General features: G+C 39.4%; 2 protein-coding genes across 2 annotated transcripts in view; both read right to left on the bottom strand.

Annotated features, from left to right (window-relative positions):
• LOC144656582 (uncharacterized) overlaps window positions 1-19340 on the bottom strand; it is a 432902-nt gene that overhangs the window by 28864 nt on the left and 384698 nt on the right. The window lies entirely within an intron of this gene.
• On the bottom strand, window positions 7698-9662 carry LOC144657421 (uncharacterized). The gene has a single exon (XM_078517767.1). The coding sequence runs from the start codon at window positions 9555-9557 to the stop codon at window positions 8019-8021; it is 1539 nt and encodes a 512-aa protein (XP_078373893.1). The 5' UTR covers window positions 9558-9662; the 3' UTR covers window positions 7698-8018.

Genomic DNA, 19340 nt, shown 5'->3' with positions numbered 1-19340 from the left:
ATAGAACTTGAATTGAAGATTTGAATAAAAATGTATTACATTATGTTTATCATGCGTTATTTTGACATTTCTGTGCTTCTGGAGTGGGTTTAAAGCCGTTTAGACAAGTTTTTCTTTCTGACGTTGCTTCCCCTAAAGAGAAACGAAAGGCAGGTGACCTAAATCGCCAACGGTTCGCACTCGAAGCTCCTTAAATACCACAAAAAGTGTCGAATCTCACCAAAATTGCTTCAATACAGCCGTCGATAATTCTTCTTTCGATTTCCTTCGCTTAAGGTTCCAAAGTTTATTTTAACCGCCCGAGAAACGCTCGTGTTCGAGCGCTGGGTTTCCACTTTTGCTTTGTCTGAATGCGTGAAAAGTTATCTTGGGCACAAGATTCAAAATTTTAGCTAAGCGACCGCGCCATGGCGACAACGTCGGAAAGAAAAACTCGTCTAAACGGCTTTAAACCCACTCTAGAGGCACAGAAATGTCAAAATAACGCATGATAAACATAAGGTAAGAAATTTTTATTCAAATCTTTCATACAAGTACTATTTCGAGCAATTTTCAAAGTATTCTCATACATTGTCTTATAATCACCTAAATCGAATACAACGTCTGGGCGGCTGTGGAAAAAACATGGACTTCGTCCACGGCGCGAAAAGAGCATCAAGCTTACGAAGACACACTACATACTCGTTACCCTCCTCGGCATTGATCGGTCCTGAATTCGGAAGGACTTCGAAAATATCTTGGACTTCCATGCCCGCTAAATGAAGTAATTGAGCTTTCTTTCGAGAGGCGTTCGTAATTCCTTTGCCATCGATGTAATATTGGTAAAATCGCTTCCACTGTCGCCACCGTTTGGCGACCTGAAAGGAAGAACCGGTTAAATCTTAGGGCGGCAACGCTCGTTCCGCTAAGTGCGACATCCTCGTCGCCAATTTGTAGTGTTCAAAGGCCACAAAGGCAAGTCACAAGGGCTAACACCTGTTTTTAAAGCAGAATGCACGACCGTACACACAGTACTCACTACACATTCTTCGCATCCCGGATGTACTCTTATGAGTAACCGCTGGGCTACTGACATGTAATACACTACAGCCTCCCACTGCCATCCACTGCAAATGACCCCTTTTTCGCCAAATTTAGGGTATCCTTTTGACAGTCTTTTATCATCCATGCAAATATGGAGAGATTATGCAGCGTAGACTTGTTCGTAACTCCTAACTTAAAGTCACGAGAATAGCCAAAGTTGGCAACGTTATAAGCAGAAGCAGTACTTTTAAATTTAGTTTTTGAGGCGATTAAACCTAATTTATTTGATATGAGCTAGTTTTAAATATTCTCATTATAACATTTTTTACCATTTTGTAATTCAAAAAAAATCAGCCTGCCAGAGAAACAGACAAGACGGGTTAACAAGAACAACATAAAATACCAGTAAACAAAGCATAAACCTTCAGTTAATCAGTTTAGTTTATGGAACGAGGTTTGTTACGTTCAAGTCAAAAAGTCAGTCGGTTTTATATTCGGCATAAAGGTTAGAGTTCAAGCTTAATATTCACTTATAGTCTGCCCTTTTAGTTTTGCAAAAAGTTGTATTTTAATATTTTGATCATTATCCAGTTTGTAGCAGTTCTTAACCAGGACCGGCGGACTAGTGACTTGAAGTGTGGGGGGGGGGGGGGGGGGGTGGGGGGGGGTATTTAAGGCATTTGTGTTGGTACCATTATTGTAGGAGCAACTGTAAAAGGTTTGCAGTACTGATCCATCAAAGTATAAGAGATGGATAGTGCTGGAAACCGTTGATAGCCTCCTAAATTAAATACTTGTCAGATGCATGTACTTACAAAGCAGCTAGACTTGATAGGTTTTCAAATATTCCTTCAGGCAGCACTTCTATTTTATTGTGCCTAAGGTTCCTGCAAAAAACAAAATCACACATTGTACGATTACAGTAAGACAGATCGACCCTTATATGCCACACCTTTAAGATGATTAAAAGTATCGACCCCTCGAACGAAGCTACCCACCAGAAGTAATGAAAGGAAACCACTGTTAAATGTGACAGTAACAATGGTTGTTCCTTTCACAATTTTACGATCGTTTGCCCTTAAATTAATCCGCATTTTATCACAGTAATCGAGCGTAAGCTGGATAAGCAAATTATATACAGTGATATATTGTCCTATTTGCATCAAGCCACCAATTGCAATTATAATGTGGCCCACGACAGTTAAAACTTAAATTATTTGATTTGAGCCACTTAAGAAGTTTTCTGAAATTCAGCATCATTTTGACTGACAGACAGACAGACAGACAGAAAAGCTAGACAGACCGACAGACAGACAGACTAGACAGACAGACAGACAGACAGGCAGGCAGACAGGCAGGCAAACAGGCATGCAGCAGGCAGGGAGTTGGACAGAAAAACAGGCAAGCAAACATACAGAGTGATATACCTCCAGTCTGACAAAGGCATCCCCTTTTCGTAATAACCTCCTGTATAGTAATCCCTACCCACATCCCTAAGAGTAAGTGTTGTTATTTTCGCTGAGATGCCTGTGTACCCAGTCCCTCTTGCGTCAGAAACACGCGTGATGAAAGGACTCCTATCTTTGAACTTTTTTGTATTGTTTAGGGTTAAAGTGAATCGTGCTGTTAAGTCTGTTGTATATTAACTGCATCGAAGCTGAAATATGGTTCGAACTGTCAAAAATCTGATGTATATGAACATTTCCTTGTAGAGTTACTGATTGCGTGTTTTGGCAAAAAACTGTCAAAGTGAAGTTGGGATCACCACCTTACTCGACCTGTTTGCTGTACCTGTAAAATTTCTACCGTTATAAGCGTTGATCATATTGGACTTTGCTCCTTTGCGATGCAAAATGTGCGGATACTGATGAACTGCTTATCCGTTAAATTTGGTACCAGTTCGAGGTGAATGGCTCGGGTTAAAGATCTTGGTTTGCGCCCGACGTCTTAAAGAATAATCCGTACACTGCCGTCGCAGTTACTGTGCCAACAGTATCACCGAAGACATGTAAACAAAAAATGGACTGCCTTTGGCTGTAGCTAGCCTACAGGAAATTCTTACTTTATAAATAAGGTATTCCTTGAACTTGCAACAATGTTTTACCAGTTTCTCTGTTATAAGTACCGAATCCCACGGTAGGTGTTGCACGCAAACCTCTCTGCGAGTTGATTTGTAGTATAGGTGGTCTAACCCAAACTGTGGGACTAGCCACTTCTAAGAAGCAAAAGCCCTCTAGCCTCCTTACTCAGGCTGTGGGCTAGAAAGATTGCCACTCCAAGAGGGTCAAATACAAATGCCTAACTAGTCAGAATTTCTCTCTTACTAGTTTCCACAGAACCTTTGGTAAAGATCACGACCATGGTATCTTTCTGCTTGCTCCAAGAAAGTCTCGGAAAATTTGCTTCTTTGGCTTTCCTGCACACATTTTCCTTGTCATATATTTTCCCATCGTCTCTCAATTCAGCGTTAGCCACCACCACATAATAGTAGCATGTATGTAGTTTAAATTCCGCTTCTCAATATACTAAGACTGTAACCTTTTCAAATTATAAATTTTGCCCCTGGGCAGTGGTAATTCTTCCACTAACGATCCTCAAAATCTTCGTGATATTTGGCTTTCAAGTTTCCTAGCCGTTCTTTAGAGTTCCAAGAAGAAACAGTGGCTGTGTTGAACCGAACAACGTAAATATCAAAGCCTAAAACCTGTGTGCACCTGCAAGACTGACTGCTTAAAATCGCCACAAAGCGCAACAGCTAGCTTTGAAAAGGTTTTGAACCAGCACAATCCAGAGTATGTTTTAGAGTGGAGGCCTAGTCTCCAATCTACAATCGTTTAAGGAAGATCGTATATTTGTGATTTCTGCTTTTTTACTTCTGCTGCTTCATAGAGGGTCTTACAGGGGCGGTCTCTGGCACGGTTCACGGGTAAAAAAATAAAAATAAATAACGGATAACGAATATTAAAATTTCATTTTCCCGAATGACGAAAATAAGCAAGTTTCACGGAAAATCAAATCTGCTAAACACGCATCACAAAAATATCCCTGTATGACCCTAGTTGTAAAGAAGGTCCAAACTCCCTTTCTTTCTGAGGCTAATCATTAACTCTATCCACGATTCCTTCCTCCAGTTGGACTTGGATTTCATTAATTAATAATTTGTCGCCAATGTTAAGCTCAGTGCTATTGGCTTGCTTTGCCTATATCCATTAATCTTTTTATTGTTTAGTTTTCTTTTTCTTGACATGACTTTTGGCCAATCTCTGAGGGAGCAACAGATTACGACATTAACCAAGACTACGTTGAAATTCTAGAAAGAAACCTGAATGACTAGAACGCCTATTTCTAGAGGTTTTGCATTCCATTCGACACCAAAACTCCGTAAACGAACATTTACAGAATGATTATATTTTACATGATTCTATTTTGTGCCGCAGGTTTGCAAGTGCTTACTTTATCCTCTCGCCACATTTACATTTACAAATGTTTAGTTACCTTTGTCTGCATCATTGGAGACTAGCAGCAAATAAGACCCGATTATGCATGCAGTTACACTGTTTCAAACTACGTCTGACGAAGGCAAGAGAACGTTTGCCAAATATTTAGTTTCTTAAAAGTGTTAATAAGATCATTTTACATTTTTAGAACACTTTTAAAAAGTTTTTAAGCTGACATGATACACAATGATCGCCCAAATAAACAAACTCTGAAGAACTGTTTTCTGGAAAAAAGACGCCTAATATAAATTTCATAAGACAAAAACAACAAGGATTAGCTCCAAATTTAATTCCTTGAAAAATCTTCCTGCCGGAAGATTTTGTGTTTTTTTAATTCCAAGAACCTACAAGAAGCGCGCGTACAAAAGTGGCCTACAATCATTAACAAAAGTCGTTGGCCCACCCACCCCCTCCCCCCGTTTCAATGTTGGATAGTACAATGTGCCTAAACTCCCCGTGCAGTGCGTTTCAGTTTGTGAGCAAGAATAAGCAGCAATTGCAGGCATTATTTTTTTGCATGCTACGCAATATTGCAAAGGGGGAGAGGGAAAATTACTTAACTTTTATATGTTACAAGTAAGAAAAACAGCAACTGCGCCAACATTTTGTCACTGATTGCAATCATTGGCAAAAGTCGTTGGCCCACCTACCCCCTCCCCCCGTTTCAATGTTAGACAGTACAGTGTGCCTAAACTCCCCGTGCAGTGTGTTTCATGAGCACAAGTAAGCAGCAATTGCAGGCATTATTTTTTTTGCATGCTACGCAAGATTGCAAAGGGGGAGAGGGGAAATTACTTAACTTTTATATGATACAAGCTGTAAGAAAAACAGCAACTGCGCCAACATTTTGTCACTGATTGTACCTTCTGTATGAGTCGACGGCTTTTCTTAAGGGAACTGTGTCATGAATTTAAGCCAAATTTAAACATGAAAAGATGGCCATAGAATTAAGTGAAACATAAAATAAACCACTTAACGGATGGCGGTATGGTTCTTTGCCAACATTTTTAGTTTCATAGCTAGTATTTGGCAAAACTTAACCAAGCCGTGACACTGGTCCTTTTAATTTATATTACAATAAGATCGACGAAAAGAACGAAAAATGCTGACAAACGTACAACTCTCTCAAGCTCGTTTGCTTCGTGAATAACCCGGTGGGTAGATATGGAATTTTATTGGATGACAAGTCCCTGAAATAAAAGGAGACAAATTATCGTCAGTACAGGGCAATAAAAAACTTTTAAAAGAGACATCTTGTAACAAAGCAGCACTTCGTTTGCAACAATATGAAAAAAGATTAACTGTACATGTTAATGCGAGCGCTGCTGTTCTGCTTTCTAGCAATGGTACTTTTAAAAATCTGCTTTAATAGACAAATTCGGCTAACACATCACGTGATTTGAATTGGGTGTTTACATTGCCTGAAAACGAGGCTCTCCTTTGGTTTGCTTTCAAAATGGCTTCCGCTTGTAATTGTTGTCCAAATCATAAGCGTTGCTGTAGCTGTTCCTTCACGAAAAAACATCAAAAATGGTCAAAATCTATGAGGAACTTTCCTCAGTTTAGCCCAATAACGTGTTCTTTGTGGCTAGAACAAGGAGGCAAAAAGAATGCTGGCGAAAAAAGCTACAAGTTCTTTCGAGAAGGGTATGTTTATGACATTTATGCTTGCGAGGAATCGGGTGACTTTTATGTTAAAGCGCGCTGTTATAGATCTCTAAGAAAAAGCGAAGAGCCGCATTATTTATCTGCAATCTTCAGGGAGAACGATGGCAGAGCCAAAGTTTCGAAAGCACACTGTTCCTGCAAAGGGGGAAGTGGTGGACACTGCAATCACATATTTGCATTAATTTTCCAGCTGAACGACTATTCATGTTTAAATATAAAGGAAATCCCTAGTGATGCAACTTGTACAAGTCTTCCCCAATCCTGGCATATTCCAAGAGCTGCTTCTATCTGCCCTTTACCTGTAATGGGAACTCATTATGCCCGCGCAGAAACAGACAGATGTGGAAAGAGGAAAAGAGACCCTGTCAGGTGTAAACTATATGATGCTAGGGGACCCGTTTTAAGATGTGGACTCCCAAGTCATCACGTGATGGATCAAGTGCATTATCTACAACAAAGAGAAAATCCTCCCCCCTTTTCTTATTTGTTATGCGATCAAGAACCAGGTTTGTTAGTGAACACTGTATTTGGAAATGTGCCCCTTGGTGCTTGCCTAGGATATCAGCTTCAAGATTGTGGTCGACCAAACACAACCTTTGTGAGCAACTTCACAGGAGTTACTGTTCCTTCAGACAATACAGCACTCCATGAATTTCCTGATATTCCAATTGTTCTGGCTGACACGACACCCTTTGATTTAAATGAATTTCAAGGTGTAGACCAAACTGATTTTATTGACTTTTTTGTTGATCACATAGTAATAGATTTAAAAGAAGCTCATGCTATGGAGAGGAGAACAGTTTTGCAGGGTGAATCTGCTGAATGGCTTAATCAACACAACTACAGACTAACTGCCTCTAACTTTGGCAAAGTTTATTTCCGGGTTCAAAGGCCATCAGAATCAATGTTGAAAACTATATTTGTACCAAAGGATTTGTCTAATGTGAGAGCCATTGCACATGGTAAAGCAAAAGAGAAACTTGCAAGGACAGTATATGCCAAACAAATGCAAAAGCAAGTACCAAGTTTTGTGGTTTTTGATGCAGGTCTATCTGTACATCCGACTTTTCCATATCTTGGAGCAAGCCCTGATGGAAAAGTTTTTGATCCATCCACTGATACTAAATATGGTTTACTTGAGATCAAGTGTCCTTTTTCAAAGAGAGGTGAAACACTGGAACAGGCAGCATCTGACCCAAACTTTTATCTTGAGAAAATTGGAGGAAAATTTTACCTCAAAAAAAGAACACTCATGTGGATATTATGCCCAAGTACAGGGGCAGCTGGCTCTTACCGGTTTAAAATGGTGTGATTTTTGCATTTATTTGTCTGACTCGAATGAAATGTGTGTTGATAGGATATATTTTGATTCTAACTATTGGAAAAATACTCTCTTACCCAAACTATCACAGTTTTATATGCATCATGCTCTGCCATTTCTTGTTGGCAGAGCAAGGAGAGTGAACAGCTGTACAAACAGCAGACCGGAAGTTCTTGTAAACAGTTTTTCTTCAAGTCATTAAACCCAAACATTTTCTGTTTATTCCTTCATTTTAAGGGAAAGGCAATAAGCCATTTCATACAAATACTGTCAGCTTATTGGATTTAAAGTGCTATTTACATTACAGAAAGAAACATGATTTCACTAGTTGAACTATAGTAAACTAGTTGGTAAATCTTACATGTTTGCTCTAAAATTAGTCAATAACAACATGAAACCCAACCACTTATTCAGGTAATAATGGACTTGTTTAAGAAGCAGATTACCAGAACATTATTAGACTACCAAACGGCTATGCTTTAAATGTTGTAGTTCGTGGCTTTTATGAATCAAGCCAGCACTGGGTTCTGGAAATTTGAGAGAAGGCATGCTGTTGACCATATTTGATTGATGCTTCCAAACATAGATACTGGAACTACTGAGTGAAATATACGAAACCTTCTAACCTTGCAAATTGCTCTCTCTACATGAATTCGATGCTTTGCGATGGTCTGAGTTTTAATGACATCATCTTCTTCAAATCCAACTTTATCTTTAAGAAAGGGAGGGATGTTAAGATGAAGGCCAATTTTTTCTAAATCATTTTGGATATCAAAACCCTTGTCTGCCATGATGGCATCTCCCCTTTTAATTTCTCCTGTTATAAGTTTTTGCCTTAGAATTTCTAAGAATCCAGACCTTTCCACAATTTGTCTATCGCTTATAGAACCCTCATAAAGTTGAAAGATGAACATAATCCCTCCTTTACTATCAACACCCAGGAGGCATTTGAATGTTGTGTGGGATTTATATGTGCTGTAACTCTCACTGTGCTTCTGGAGTGCACTTGGTACTTGAATTTTTAGTTCTGTAGCATCAATAATAACAATGGTACCTGGATACTTCTCTATGAACTCCTTGGGCGAATTTTCAAAAATGATGTCTCTATGTGGCCATATTTTGAGACTTCCAAGTGTTGCATACAGGTAGTTGATCCAGGTAAGGAATATATTATTTACTGTGCTATCAGAAACACAAAACCTTTCTCCAAGATCAATGACTGATAAGCCCATTCTTAATTTCATTAGAACAAGAAGGTATTCATCCTCAACTGACAGTTTATGAGCAGTAGGGCGTGTCAGAGTTGTGCTATTTTGGGAATCATCATCATCATCATCATTGTTATCTTGATTATTATCATCACCCTCAAATACTTTCTCTGTGTCAATGATATTACATTTCCGTGTAGCCGTATCCCAGTAAATCAACATTTTTCTATTTAAATTAGGCAATAAAAATTGCAATGTATTCATGAACTCAATGTAAGAATTAAATCCAGTGAAATGAGTGAAAAACTTCTCTTCTCTCATTGGCGTTGTACATTTTGAGAGCAGATGAGATACGGAAAATTTATGCAAACAGGGAATTCTAAGACTATCATCTAATTTAATGCATATGTCATCTTCAAATGTCTGTGTCTTACGAGAAACAAGCTGATGGTCAGTCCCGCTTGAGCCCAAGATGTCACCTTCTCCTTCTGATGCTGTATCTGTTGCTTCCTCCTCCTCGGTCCTGCTTTCGTTCAGCTTTTCCAAAACAGATCTTTTCAGAGGCTGGGCTTTCTCTTTAGTCCAAGCAAAAATCGACGGAACTGCATTCGCCTTAAGTCGTTTCTTAGCAGACTCTGGATTAATAAAATCATCCGATGTGAAGTGTTCGCTGCATATCTTTGTATGGCAGTTGACACTGAAATGTCGGGGATCTCTTTTCATTTTCGTGATCCAAAGGGATAATAAACTTTTCGAATGAAGCGGCAATCCATGAAACGACAGATCGTTTCGGTTCGCAGAGCTGTTTGTACACCCACCAGCGCAACAAAAGTGCGGCATAATAGCGGAGAAAGTTGAGTCAAAGTTACGAGCGCACGTGGTGAAACTTTGTTGTTGTACCCAATTCAGGTCACGTGACCCGCACGGGCGAGTTAGCCGAATTTGTCTATTGAACAACACTCTTGCAATAATTACCATCCCAAGGTTTGTGCGAAAATGCAAAACTTTGGTAAATTCAGAGGCTTAAAATGCATCTTGGTGTGTCGGACGTCAAGTCAAAATGACCAGATACTATCAAAATATTAAGTAAAATAATCTGGGCAAATGAGGCTTTCGCTGGCAAAGACGAAAGTTCGCCGCTGTTGTCAAATTTGCAAAATATTAATTTGAAATGGTGAATATCCAAACGATCGAGTTACTTGATTGAACAAGGTAAAAAGAACAAGTAAAATACGGCCTAAATGTTTTCCAAGACAGACTTGTATTTTGCAATGCAACACGCATGAGCGTGGTAGAAGTTGTTGGTAAAAGGGGTGATCTAAATCACGTATCACCCAAAACATAAATTGGCTATTTCACGTTTTATGCATAAAAACTAAAAAAAAAATTGTCCTCACTGACTAAAACTGTAAAAAATATCTGGCTTTTCGGTTTAAAATGCTATAACTTTCTTCAGCACAAATTGAAAAGGTCGTCCAGATGTAAGTATTTTTTTCTTTTTTTAAAGAAGGCGATAACCCACTAGTGATTCAGAACAGGATTCTGTACATGTTGGGAGTGTTCATGTGTTTGTTACCTTATTCTTACTAATTTTCGCGCGTACTTAATTTCGCGAAAATTCAGGAACCGAATTTTGCGAGTATTAATTTTCGTGATTGTAAGAAAAATTACAGCAAAAGTGTATTAAATTTCGCGATTTTGTCAGTGTTTTATGGATCAGTATGTCAAAGACTACTGGGAATATACAAAGGTCTGGCTCAATGTAACTACAGGAAGCCTGCAAACGAAAACTGGTGACTGTAATTAAGAGGTTTTGGTCGATTTATAAGCTGAAGAAAACACTTATAGAGGAAGGGTGCTAGTCGAAAACAAGACGGAAAGATATATTTATAAGGGTAGATAGTTGCAGTTCCAAACATTTAATATTTTTATTGTTTTGATATAAATGGTATTATGTTTCGAGTGTTTAAATTTCGCGCAATGTTTTTTTCGCGCGTATTAAATTTCGCAATTATTCTGAAATCGCGAAAATCGCGAAAATTAGTAAGAATAAGGTAGTCGAATTCGGTTTCGAATAGAATGCCACGTTTTTGAAAACAGTCTGATCACAAGAACAACGGCTATAATCTTTACGTCGTCGAAATCGAATTCTCGATTGTTTTGCATGCAACAGAGAGTTCTTGCACCAATAGAAAGTTCTAGCTTGTCAACCGTAAAAACAGCTCTTTTGTGCTCTCTTGTTCTAGATCTTAACGCTCGTGATGTTTGTCTTATATAAACTCTCTCACAGTCTCTGCAGTTAGTTTTATAAACTGCTCCCGTCGATAGATCTTGATCACCCTTTTTAAAGGAGCTACAGTACGACACGAGAATTTTGCAGATTTTTGAACTAAACTGTTCCGAAATTAGTGTTAGCGACTTAACCCATGAAAAAAAATTTTGAACATCGATCTAATGGGAGATACAGCCTTAATTTGTAAATAATCATAATCAAACTTCGGCACAAATATCGATCTTTTACGACACGCGGAACTGAAAACTTTGAATAGTTTAGCCTTACTGAATTTTTCAATTGCAATCCATTTCAATCCTAGCCATCCGCAGCCAAAAATGCTTGTTAATTTCGTTGCTTTAATATAGGAATTTTTAATGAAAATGGACCATTATGCAACGTTTTGTGTGTGTGCGTGTTCGATTTTGTTCGATTGTCGAACTCACTTGAACTCAATCCAAGGTATAAGTTCGATAAAGTTCGATTAAAATTCATGCCGGGCGATCAGTCCTAGTCACGCATTTTACCACACGTAGTCTTGTTTTCAAACGTTTACTGGAGAATCTTCTGGAAGGAAAAAAAAAAACACGATTTACAGTCACATTTAACGAGAAATAACAACAGTCATTTTGCAATCATCATAGAAAAGTCGTTTCACAGTTCACAACAGTGTAACCAAATCACGTTTAACGAGAAAAAAAAAACATTACACAATTTACGGAAAAAAGGCCTTTCATCGGTCATAATAAAACCCATTAACCACTCTCATACATGTGTGAGTAATATTTTTGACAGACCTCTCCGCGAAAAATGAGGATTCTCAGTTACAACTGAGCAAACGAACTGTTGATGTTGACCCATGTTGAACATGAAGAAAGCTACTTCTAAATCAAAGTTGTCAAAAACATATTGACGTGATGCTGGTCACGTAACAGCGAGTCTATAGTCGCCCTGCCTCGTCCCCAGGCGCTGATCGGCCGGATGGTTAAGGTCAGGCAGGAGAGCAGGGAGCGCGAGGGTTGATGGCTAGGTTGGGTCCTTTTTCCCGTTCGCATTAGTTCCACAACGCCAAGCGAACCGTGCACAAAAGAGAAGGACGCCTGGGGACGAGCCAGTAGTCTGCCTGAGCTTAGGCTCGGTTTATACGTCGAATTTCGCGTTTGCCGAATCCAATTTGGGAATTAAATGTTTGCGAATTTCGACGTTTCAATCGATTAAATACGACTTCTGTCGCATCGTCGACTGGGCCAGTCGAATATTTGACAGAGGTTCGACAGCCGCTTTATACGACGAACTTGACATGTGCCGAATCGAATGCATAAATTAATCAAAATGATTTAAATTATGTTTAACTCACAATTCTTCATTTTTTCCTAAATGCTATGAGCGCATCGACAGAAACAAAATGGCGGAATCGGGTGCGATGTGCAGCTCTTGTTTTTCTCCTACCAAATACACATGTTTAAAACGCGCTTTTCCATTCTGCATCAAGGGCTTGGGTTTTGAAAAAAAAACGAGACTCTAGGATGGAGAAAGTCATAACAGGTTGAACGCTATTAGTTTGGAAGAATATTCTCCGAAATTCTTCATGTCTTCCATTTCGAAAACACGGCTGTTTATAATTTCGCGTACGCAATGGGCGCGAATATCTTGACTTCTGTTCAAGACTTGTTTTTAAATAGCCAATCAAAAACTTTGAAACTATTTGAATTCCCTTTGTCTTAAGAGCCCTTCGTTTCTCGTGCCAAGACCCACCGGCGAAGAGACGTGAAAAGGACTATGGTGACGAGAATGAAACTCGCTCATGAATTAACTGCGACTCATCAAATTCGGGTATTAAATTCGGCAGATGTGAAATGCGACGTTTATACTGGGCCATTAACTTTTCACTGAGATTTTACGGTGCGTGCATCTATTTCTTTTCCGTTTTATACATAATATTAAAAGCACAAAATCACAATTGACTAACATATTAAGGACGTTCGCGCTAATTTTATCTGTGCATCCGACATACCAAGATACATTGTAAGCTTTTGAAGTTACTCAATTTTAGCATTTTCACGTAGAACTTGGGATGGCAATTAAGCGTTATCATCTCATGCTTTTTAACAAATTACCGTGGAAATCATTACACCTTGATCCGTTTTAGTTTAATCCATGTGCAATAATTAAACTTTTTATTTACAGGAAAAGAAAATCATTTATTTAAAATTGGCTGGCTTCTACGTTCAAAACGATTTTTGATGTACTTACAGCAATCGCAAAGCCATGAGAGAAGAGAAAATTTCGGCTGTTAAATTCTGAATTTGATTGTCTTTTACGTTTCTAGGGGAAAAACAAACATTCAAACAATCAAAAACCATCCAGATGTTATTTCTGTTTACTTTTCCACGTTTACTTATTGATCCCTGCCTAATCCTAGCGCTAATAAATAAGAAAGTGAAAGAGAACTGAGTTATCAAAATTGGCTGTCTTCTTTGAAATTGTCTGGCTACCTCGTTCAAAGCGATTGTTGACGTACTTACAGCGTTTGCAAGGCCAGGAGAGGTGAGAAAATATTTGCTGTTAAATTCTGAAAACGATTGTTTTGTAAGTATCTAGGAGAAAAAACAGACGTATGAACAACAAAATCATCCAGATGTTATTTTTGTTAATTTTCCACGTTTACTTATTAACACCTGCCTTATATCCAGACCTAATAAATACGAAAGTGAAAGAAAACTGAGTTATTTAGAATTAGTATATACTAAAACAGTGGATAGCGTTTTTGGCGCGCGCTGATTGGCTACTCAAACTCCGAATATTCACCTATTCACCTTCGAGCAACGCACGCGAGAAAATTGTAAACTTTGACAGGAATTAACTAGTCAAAATTCATTCTTTAGGGATATTTATCTCACTGTTTTAGTATATGCCAAAACAACTAGCCACCGACACTGAGGTGAATAGTTGTTAACTATTTAATACTCTTGGTCATTGCAGGAAACACAACCTTTGTTCCTGTTTTACCGTATTTGTTTTATTGTGGTACTTTGGATTCCTTCACGAATCAGGGAGTAAGGATGTGGTTAAATAAGTCGTATATACAAATGTCGTAATTTTGTTGTATCCAAATGGCAAATACAATCACGTACTTAGCATAATGATTGGTAACCTCATGCTTGAGAGACTATATTTAAAGGAGGCTAAAGTTTAAGCGTTAATTTTGGAAATAATCGACATTTAAATTAACATACAGCGTATGAAGTCCCTTCAAGTCAGCAAAGGCGTCTAAAGATATACTACTGATTTCATTCAGCTGTAGATCTCTGTTAAAAAATAGAGAAAAAAACAATGAATAAATCGGAGAAAAAGCTCACGCCAAAGAAAAATCAGCTCATGATCAGGGCAAAAGACAATAAACTCGCGACAAAATGAGATAAACGTTCGGCAAAAGAAAATTTACTCAACACAAAAGAAAATCAATTTACGGCAAATTAAGAAAATCAACTTATGACGAAAGAAAATCATCTCAGGGTAAAACAAACTCAGCTAACAGTAAGAGAAATTCAACTCACGGTAAAGAAAATTACTTAGTGTAAGACAAGGAAATCAACTCACGGAAAAACAAAATCACCTCACAACAGAGAAAAACTATTCCACGGCAAAGAAAACTCAACTCATGGTAAAATAAAATTACTGATTCACGGCAAAGGAAAATCTGCGTTGTGGCAAAAGACAATAAAATTGCGGTAAAATAAAATAAACTATGGAAGTTAACTCAAAGGCAAAAGAAATCAACTTAAGGCAAAAAAATTTAACTTTTCAATTAAGGGCGAAGTTCCCTAGTTATTTCTTTTTTCTACTATACTTTACAATAACGCTTGCCTCCAGGTAATAAAGCGACCAAAATATTAGTAGGGCAGTGGTTAATATTAAATCGTTCATGTTAATTACAGCACAGAAAGTAGTTTGTACGAATTTTCATTCCCTTGTCGCAAACTCACTCGTTTGCTGCGCGTTTTCGCTATTTCTATGATTAATCTATATAAACTTACAGAACTTTAAGGGCAGCCATATGACGAAATGCACCCGTGGGAAGGTTACTGATCTTATTCCTTTGTAAAGACCTGTTTCCATTTGAAAATGAGCATAAGAGAGATACAATTTAGTATCCTATGTTCAATTTACATTTACATTCCTATACTATTTTAACCGTATTTCCATATATAATCGCCCGCTTTTAAGAATTCACTTCCCCCTTTAAGTCAAACTGTCTGGCCCTCATCTTTTAAGAAACCTTTATGTAAGTTCTTGTAAATTTCTGATAAAATATACGTCCTTGAGAAATGATGCTGTTTTGAAGTTTTAGCTGCAACAAGTGAGATATTGACGTCAATGTTTTTTCTCTTGTTTTTTTTTTCTTCGAGTAACGATATTTTCTTGTTTCTTGTCGTTATGATACTTTATTGCCCTGAAATTAATTTCGTTATAGTGTTACCCATGTTAAGGATTTTTTTATGGCTCATACAGGAAAAAAGGTGTATGAAGTGAGCTATACATGTGAACCAAGGGCGAGAGTATTTAAGTAATACCGGTTTTATACGGGCAATTTTTATGTGACAAATACATTTGATTGTGAAGATGGCACAACAATTATTTGTCAACAGTTCAAAGTTAAGTGCGTCAGTTATGACCTTGGTCAACAGAGATACGCTCGCAAAGTGCCCAGTGGGATATTGGGAGATTGGGGACCACATACGCTGTCGCAATATTTGCCACATTTTATGTGACGAGTCGTCTACACGAGCAATTTTTCGTATGTTATTTGTTCGTTATTTGTCACATAAAAGCTAACACGCCAGCTTCTCAACAAATATATTCGTTACATAAAAATTGGCCAACTTCGCTCGCAAATAAAAATTGTCACATAAAAAAATTGCTCGTGTAAACTGGCTTTAAAAGATGTTTTTGTAGTTATGAAACAAAGAGAGACAGACAGACAGACAGATCGTCAGACAGTCAGACACCGACACACGCATACAGACAAAGAAGGAGCGACAAAAACAGAAGAAATCATATAATAAAGAAGAGTAAAATCTTACAACTTTGTTGCTGTTGTCGGAAGGCATTTGAATAGGTCAATCGTTGAACCGATATTCTTGCAACTATACTCATTGTTAACATGGTCTTTTTCATCAACTCCGCCATCACCAGAGCAAGCATTCTTGCAACCTGAAAAATATCCATGTATAACAGCGATAGCATTCGGATTAAAGTAGATTATCTGCTATAAAAATAATGAGGGTTACTATCGCTTAATAAACGCGGCAACGTTAAAACAGATGATGTTGAACCTACGTAATGAAAATATATCAGTTTGTATCATTCACGTGTATTTCAATATTATAAGCCATTGTGCACACTTGGCATATTTTTAAATTCCTTGATAGAAACTACCGCACGCCACACCTCACCATACCGCACTGCGTTACACACAACTTAACCACAAACTGCCGAGCCGAACCACAATAAACTACATCGCACCACCCCAAACGCACACACTCACCACACTGCACCGTACCGAAGCAAACAATTCCACACCCAACCACACTGCACAACGCCGAACTTCACCACACCCGTTGCGCCGCACAGTAGCTACCACACCGTTCAACAACGCGCTACATCACACCACACCACACCACACCACACCACACCACACCACACCACACCACACCACACCACACCACACCACACCACACCACACCACACCACACCACACCACACCACACCGCACCGCACCACACCACACCACACCACACCATACTGCACCACACCACACCACACCACACCACACCACACCACACCACACCACACCACACCACACGACACCAAACCACACCACACCACACCACACCACACCACACTGCACCACACCACACCACACCACACCACACCACACCACACCACACTGCACCACATCACACTGCACCACGCCGAACTTCACCACACCCGTTGCGCCGCACAGTAGCTACCACACCACAAAACACCACACCACACCACACCACACCACACCACACCACACCACACCACACCACACTGCACCACGCCGAACTTCACCACACCCGTTGCGCAGCACAGTAGCTACCACACCGTTCAACAACGCGCCACACCACAACACACCACACCACACCACAACACACCTTACCACACCACACCACACACAAACTTCCGCAGCACACCAAACCACAACACACCGTAGCACATCATTCCATACGACACTAAACCGTACAGCACCGCACCACAAGGCACCGCAACGCACCGCACCATGCCACAACACAACAAACCATACCACACCACAACACACCACACCACACCGATCAACACACCACACTGCATCACACTAAACCGCACCCCACCGTGCAGTACACAACACAACACAATTTTGTGTCAGAAAAGGAAGGATCTCACTTCTGTACATTTTAGGTATGACTTCTAAAAAAGATGGAGAGTCCCACCTACAAATGTTACTGGGAACTCTTTTAAGTCAGTGCCAGCCTCATTCCTAGCGAAACATGTGTAGTTGCCTTTCTTGTCTGTTTTATTCATTACAATTCCAATCCCATTAGCCAAGGATGTAGAGTTCCAAAGCAACGACATGTTAATAGGTGGAGACCCCTCAGCAGAACACCACACGACATGACTTGGTACTGTCCTCACAACTGGCCATGGAACAATTAGTTTTGGTTTTACTGCAAGTAAATCGTCACATATGAAAAAAAACAACGATCATTAAGCAAATACCAAAAGTATAATAATGTAGCCTCCCTTCCCTCACGGAGCGAAATTTATAGTCTTGTACCGAGAGCCTAGGCGGGAAAAAGTTTCGTTTAGAATTTACGTTCATATTTGTATTTGTTTAATATGGCGATGGCCACATGAAGCTTTTTTTTAACATTTAGCTTTTTTATATCATTTACAATCGTTTTCCAACATTCAGATCCAAAAAGTCGTGTGGAGAGTTCACAAGCTTGGTAAATCTTTATGTTTGTGCCTTGAGCTTGACTTTCCGCTCCCCCACAAAGGTCGCTTTGCAAATCATGAGTCGGTTTTTTATAGGTCGGTTGCCTCTCTACTACAGACTGTAATTCCTAAATAGGTGAAGCACTGGCTCGTCGCAAGGTGCAGCTGTCCAATATTGATTGACAATGGTGCTGTGATGTTCACAAGGAAGCCTTTTGTCTTGCTAGGGCAGATTTTGAAACCTACCTGCAGAGCAAATCCATCAAGCTGGTCTGATGTTTTTGTTATCGACTCAGTTCACCGCTGAATTCGGTCCGCTCTCCAGCACACTGTTTCATGCGAGCGATGGTTTGTATCTACCTCTGTCCGCATTTAGGAAAGTTTTGTGAGTTCGGATATAAATGGCTTCTTTGAAACCTCTCTCAAACCATCTGTGGTCCAGGATATCGTCTTTTTGATAGTATTCTAGATAGACAGTTTCTGTTCTACCGGCTTTCATATTGTAGATATCTCCGAAACAGCCTTCTCCTTCTTCTACCCAGAAGTATCGTTCGCCGAAAATGAGGAAAAGAATGGAAAGGTGCCGCTCGACTTCCTCGCCAGGAATTTCCGTGGTCCTCGACTACGTGGGAGCTAAAGTAGTGTTACAGATCCTCAGCGACGTGGCCGTTTAAGGCATAATAATGTTCGTCAGACCAAAATATTTGTATGGGATCGTAACAACAAACATTTTCTCGCATGTTATCTAGTATTTTTCTCCGTCCTTCCTAGAGCAACGGCGTCTTCGCGATCCGCGTATGCGTCCTGAATGAGGCCGAAATATTCTCCGTCTGGGTTGTGCCAGAGTAAACGAGACGCCCATATGGTTACTGCTCTCTCCATGATCTATAACGAGTCGAGAAATGTTTCTGGGCTCGTTTCGTTATACAACAGAAAGGCGTGTCCCACCTTCGAATGGGTTGCAGCGTTGGGGACAAAACGGATCCCTTTTCGTGCATTTCTTTGTTTTCTTCCACTCCTCTAAACACTCTTGGTGCACCGGCTTCCAGAATCAGGATAACGGGAAGCAATGACGAGAACCAGCAACAAACTCAACACACATATGACGCCGCGTCTGGGAATCGAACCCAGGAGATATCGGTGGAAGGTGAGCGTTCTCGCCACTGCGCCACCACTGCTTCATGTCCCTCACCGCGTCTAACCATTTCTTCCCTTCTTTGTTACTGGTTTTGTTTGTTTTTTGTTTTGTTTTTTTTTAATTTCAATCTTCTGTTTTTTTTTCTTCTTCAGAGACGTTGACATTAGCACTTCTTCCTCATCTTTCATTTTCAGCAGACCTCATTTTTATG

This window comes from Oculina patagonica, chromosome 6 (genome assembly GCF_052425735.1).
Source record: "Oculina patagonica isolate OP01 chromosome 6, crgOcupat, whole genome shotgun sequence".
In the NCBI taxonomy this organism is placed as follows: domain Eukaryota; kingdom Metazoa; phylum Cnidaria; class Anthozoa; order Scleractinia; family Oculinidae; genus Oculina; species Oculina patagonica.
Note: the sequence above shows the minus strand (reverse complement) of the source record. Positions and strands in the feature narration are given on the sequence as shown.

Coding starts and splice junctions, on each gene's coding strand:
- LOC144657421 (XM_078517767.1), bottom strand. CDS start 9,557: ATGCCGCACTTTTGTTGCGCTGGTGGGTGTACAAACAGCTCTGCGAAC.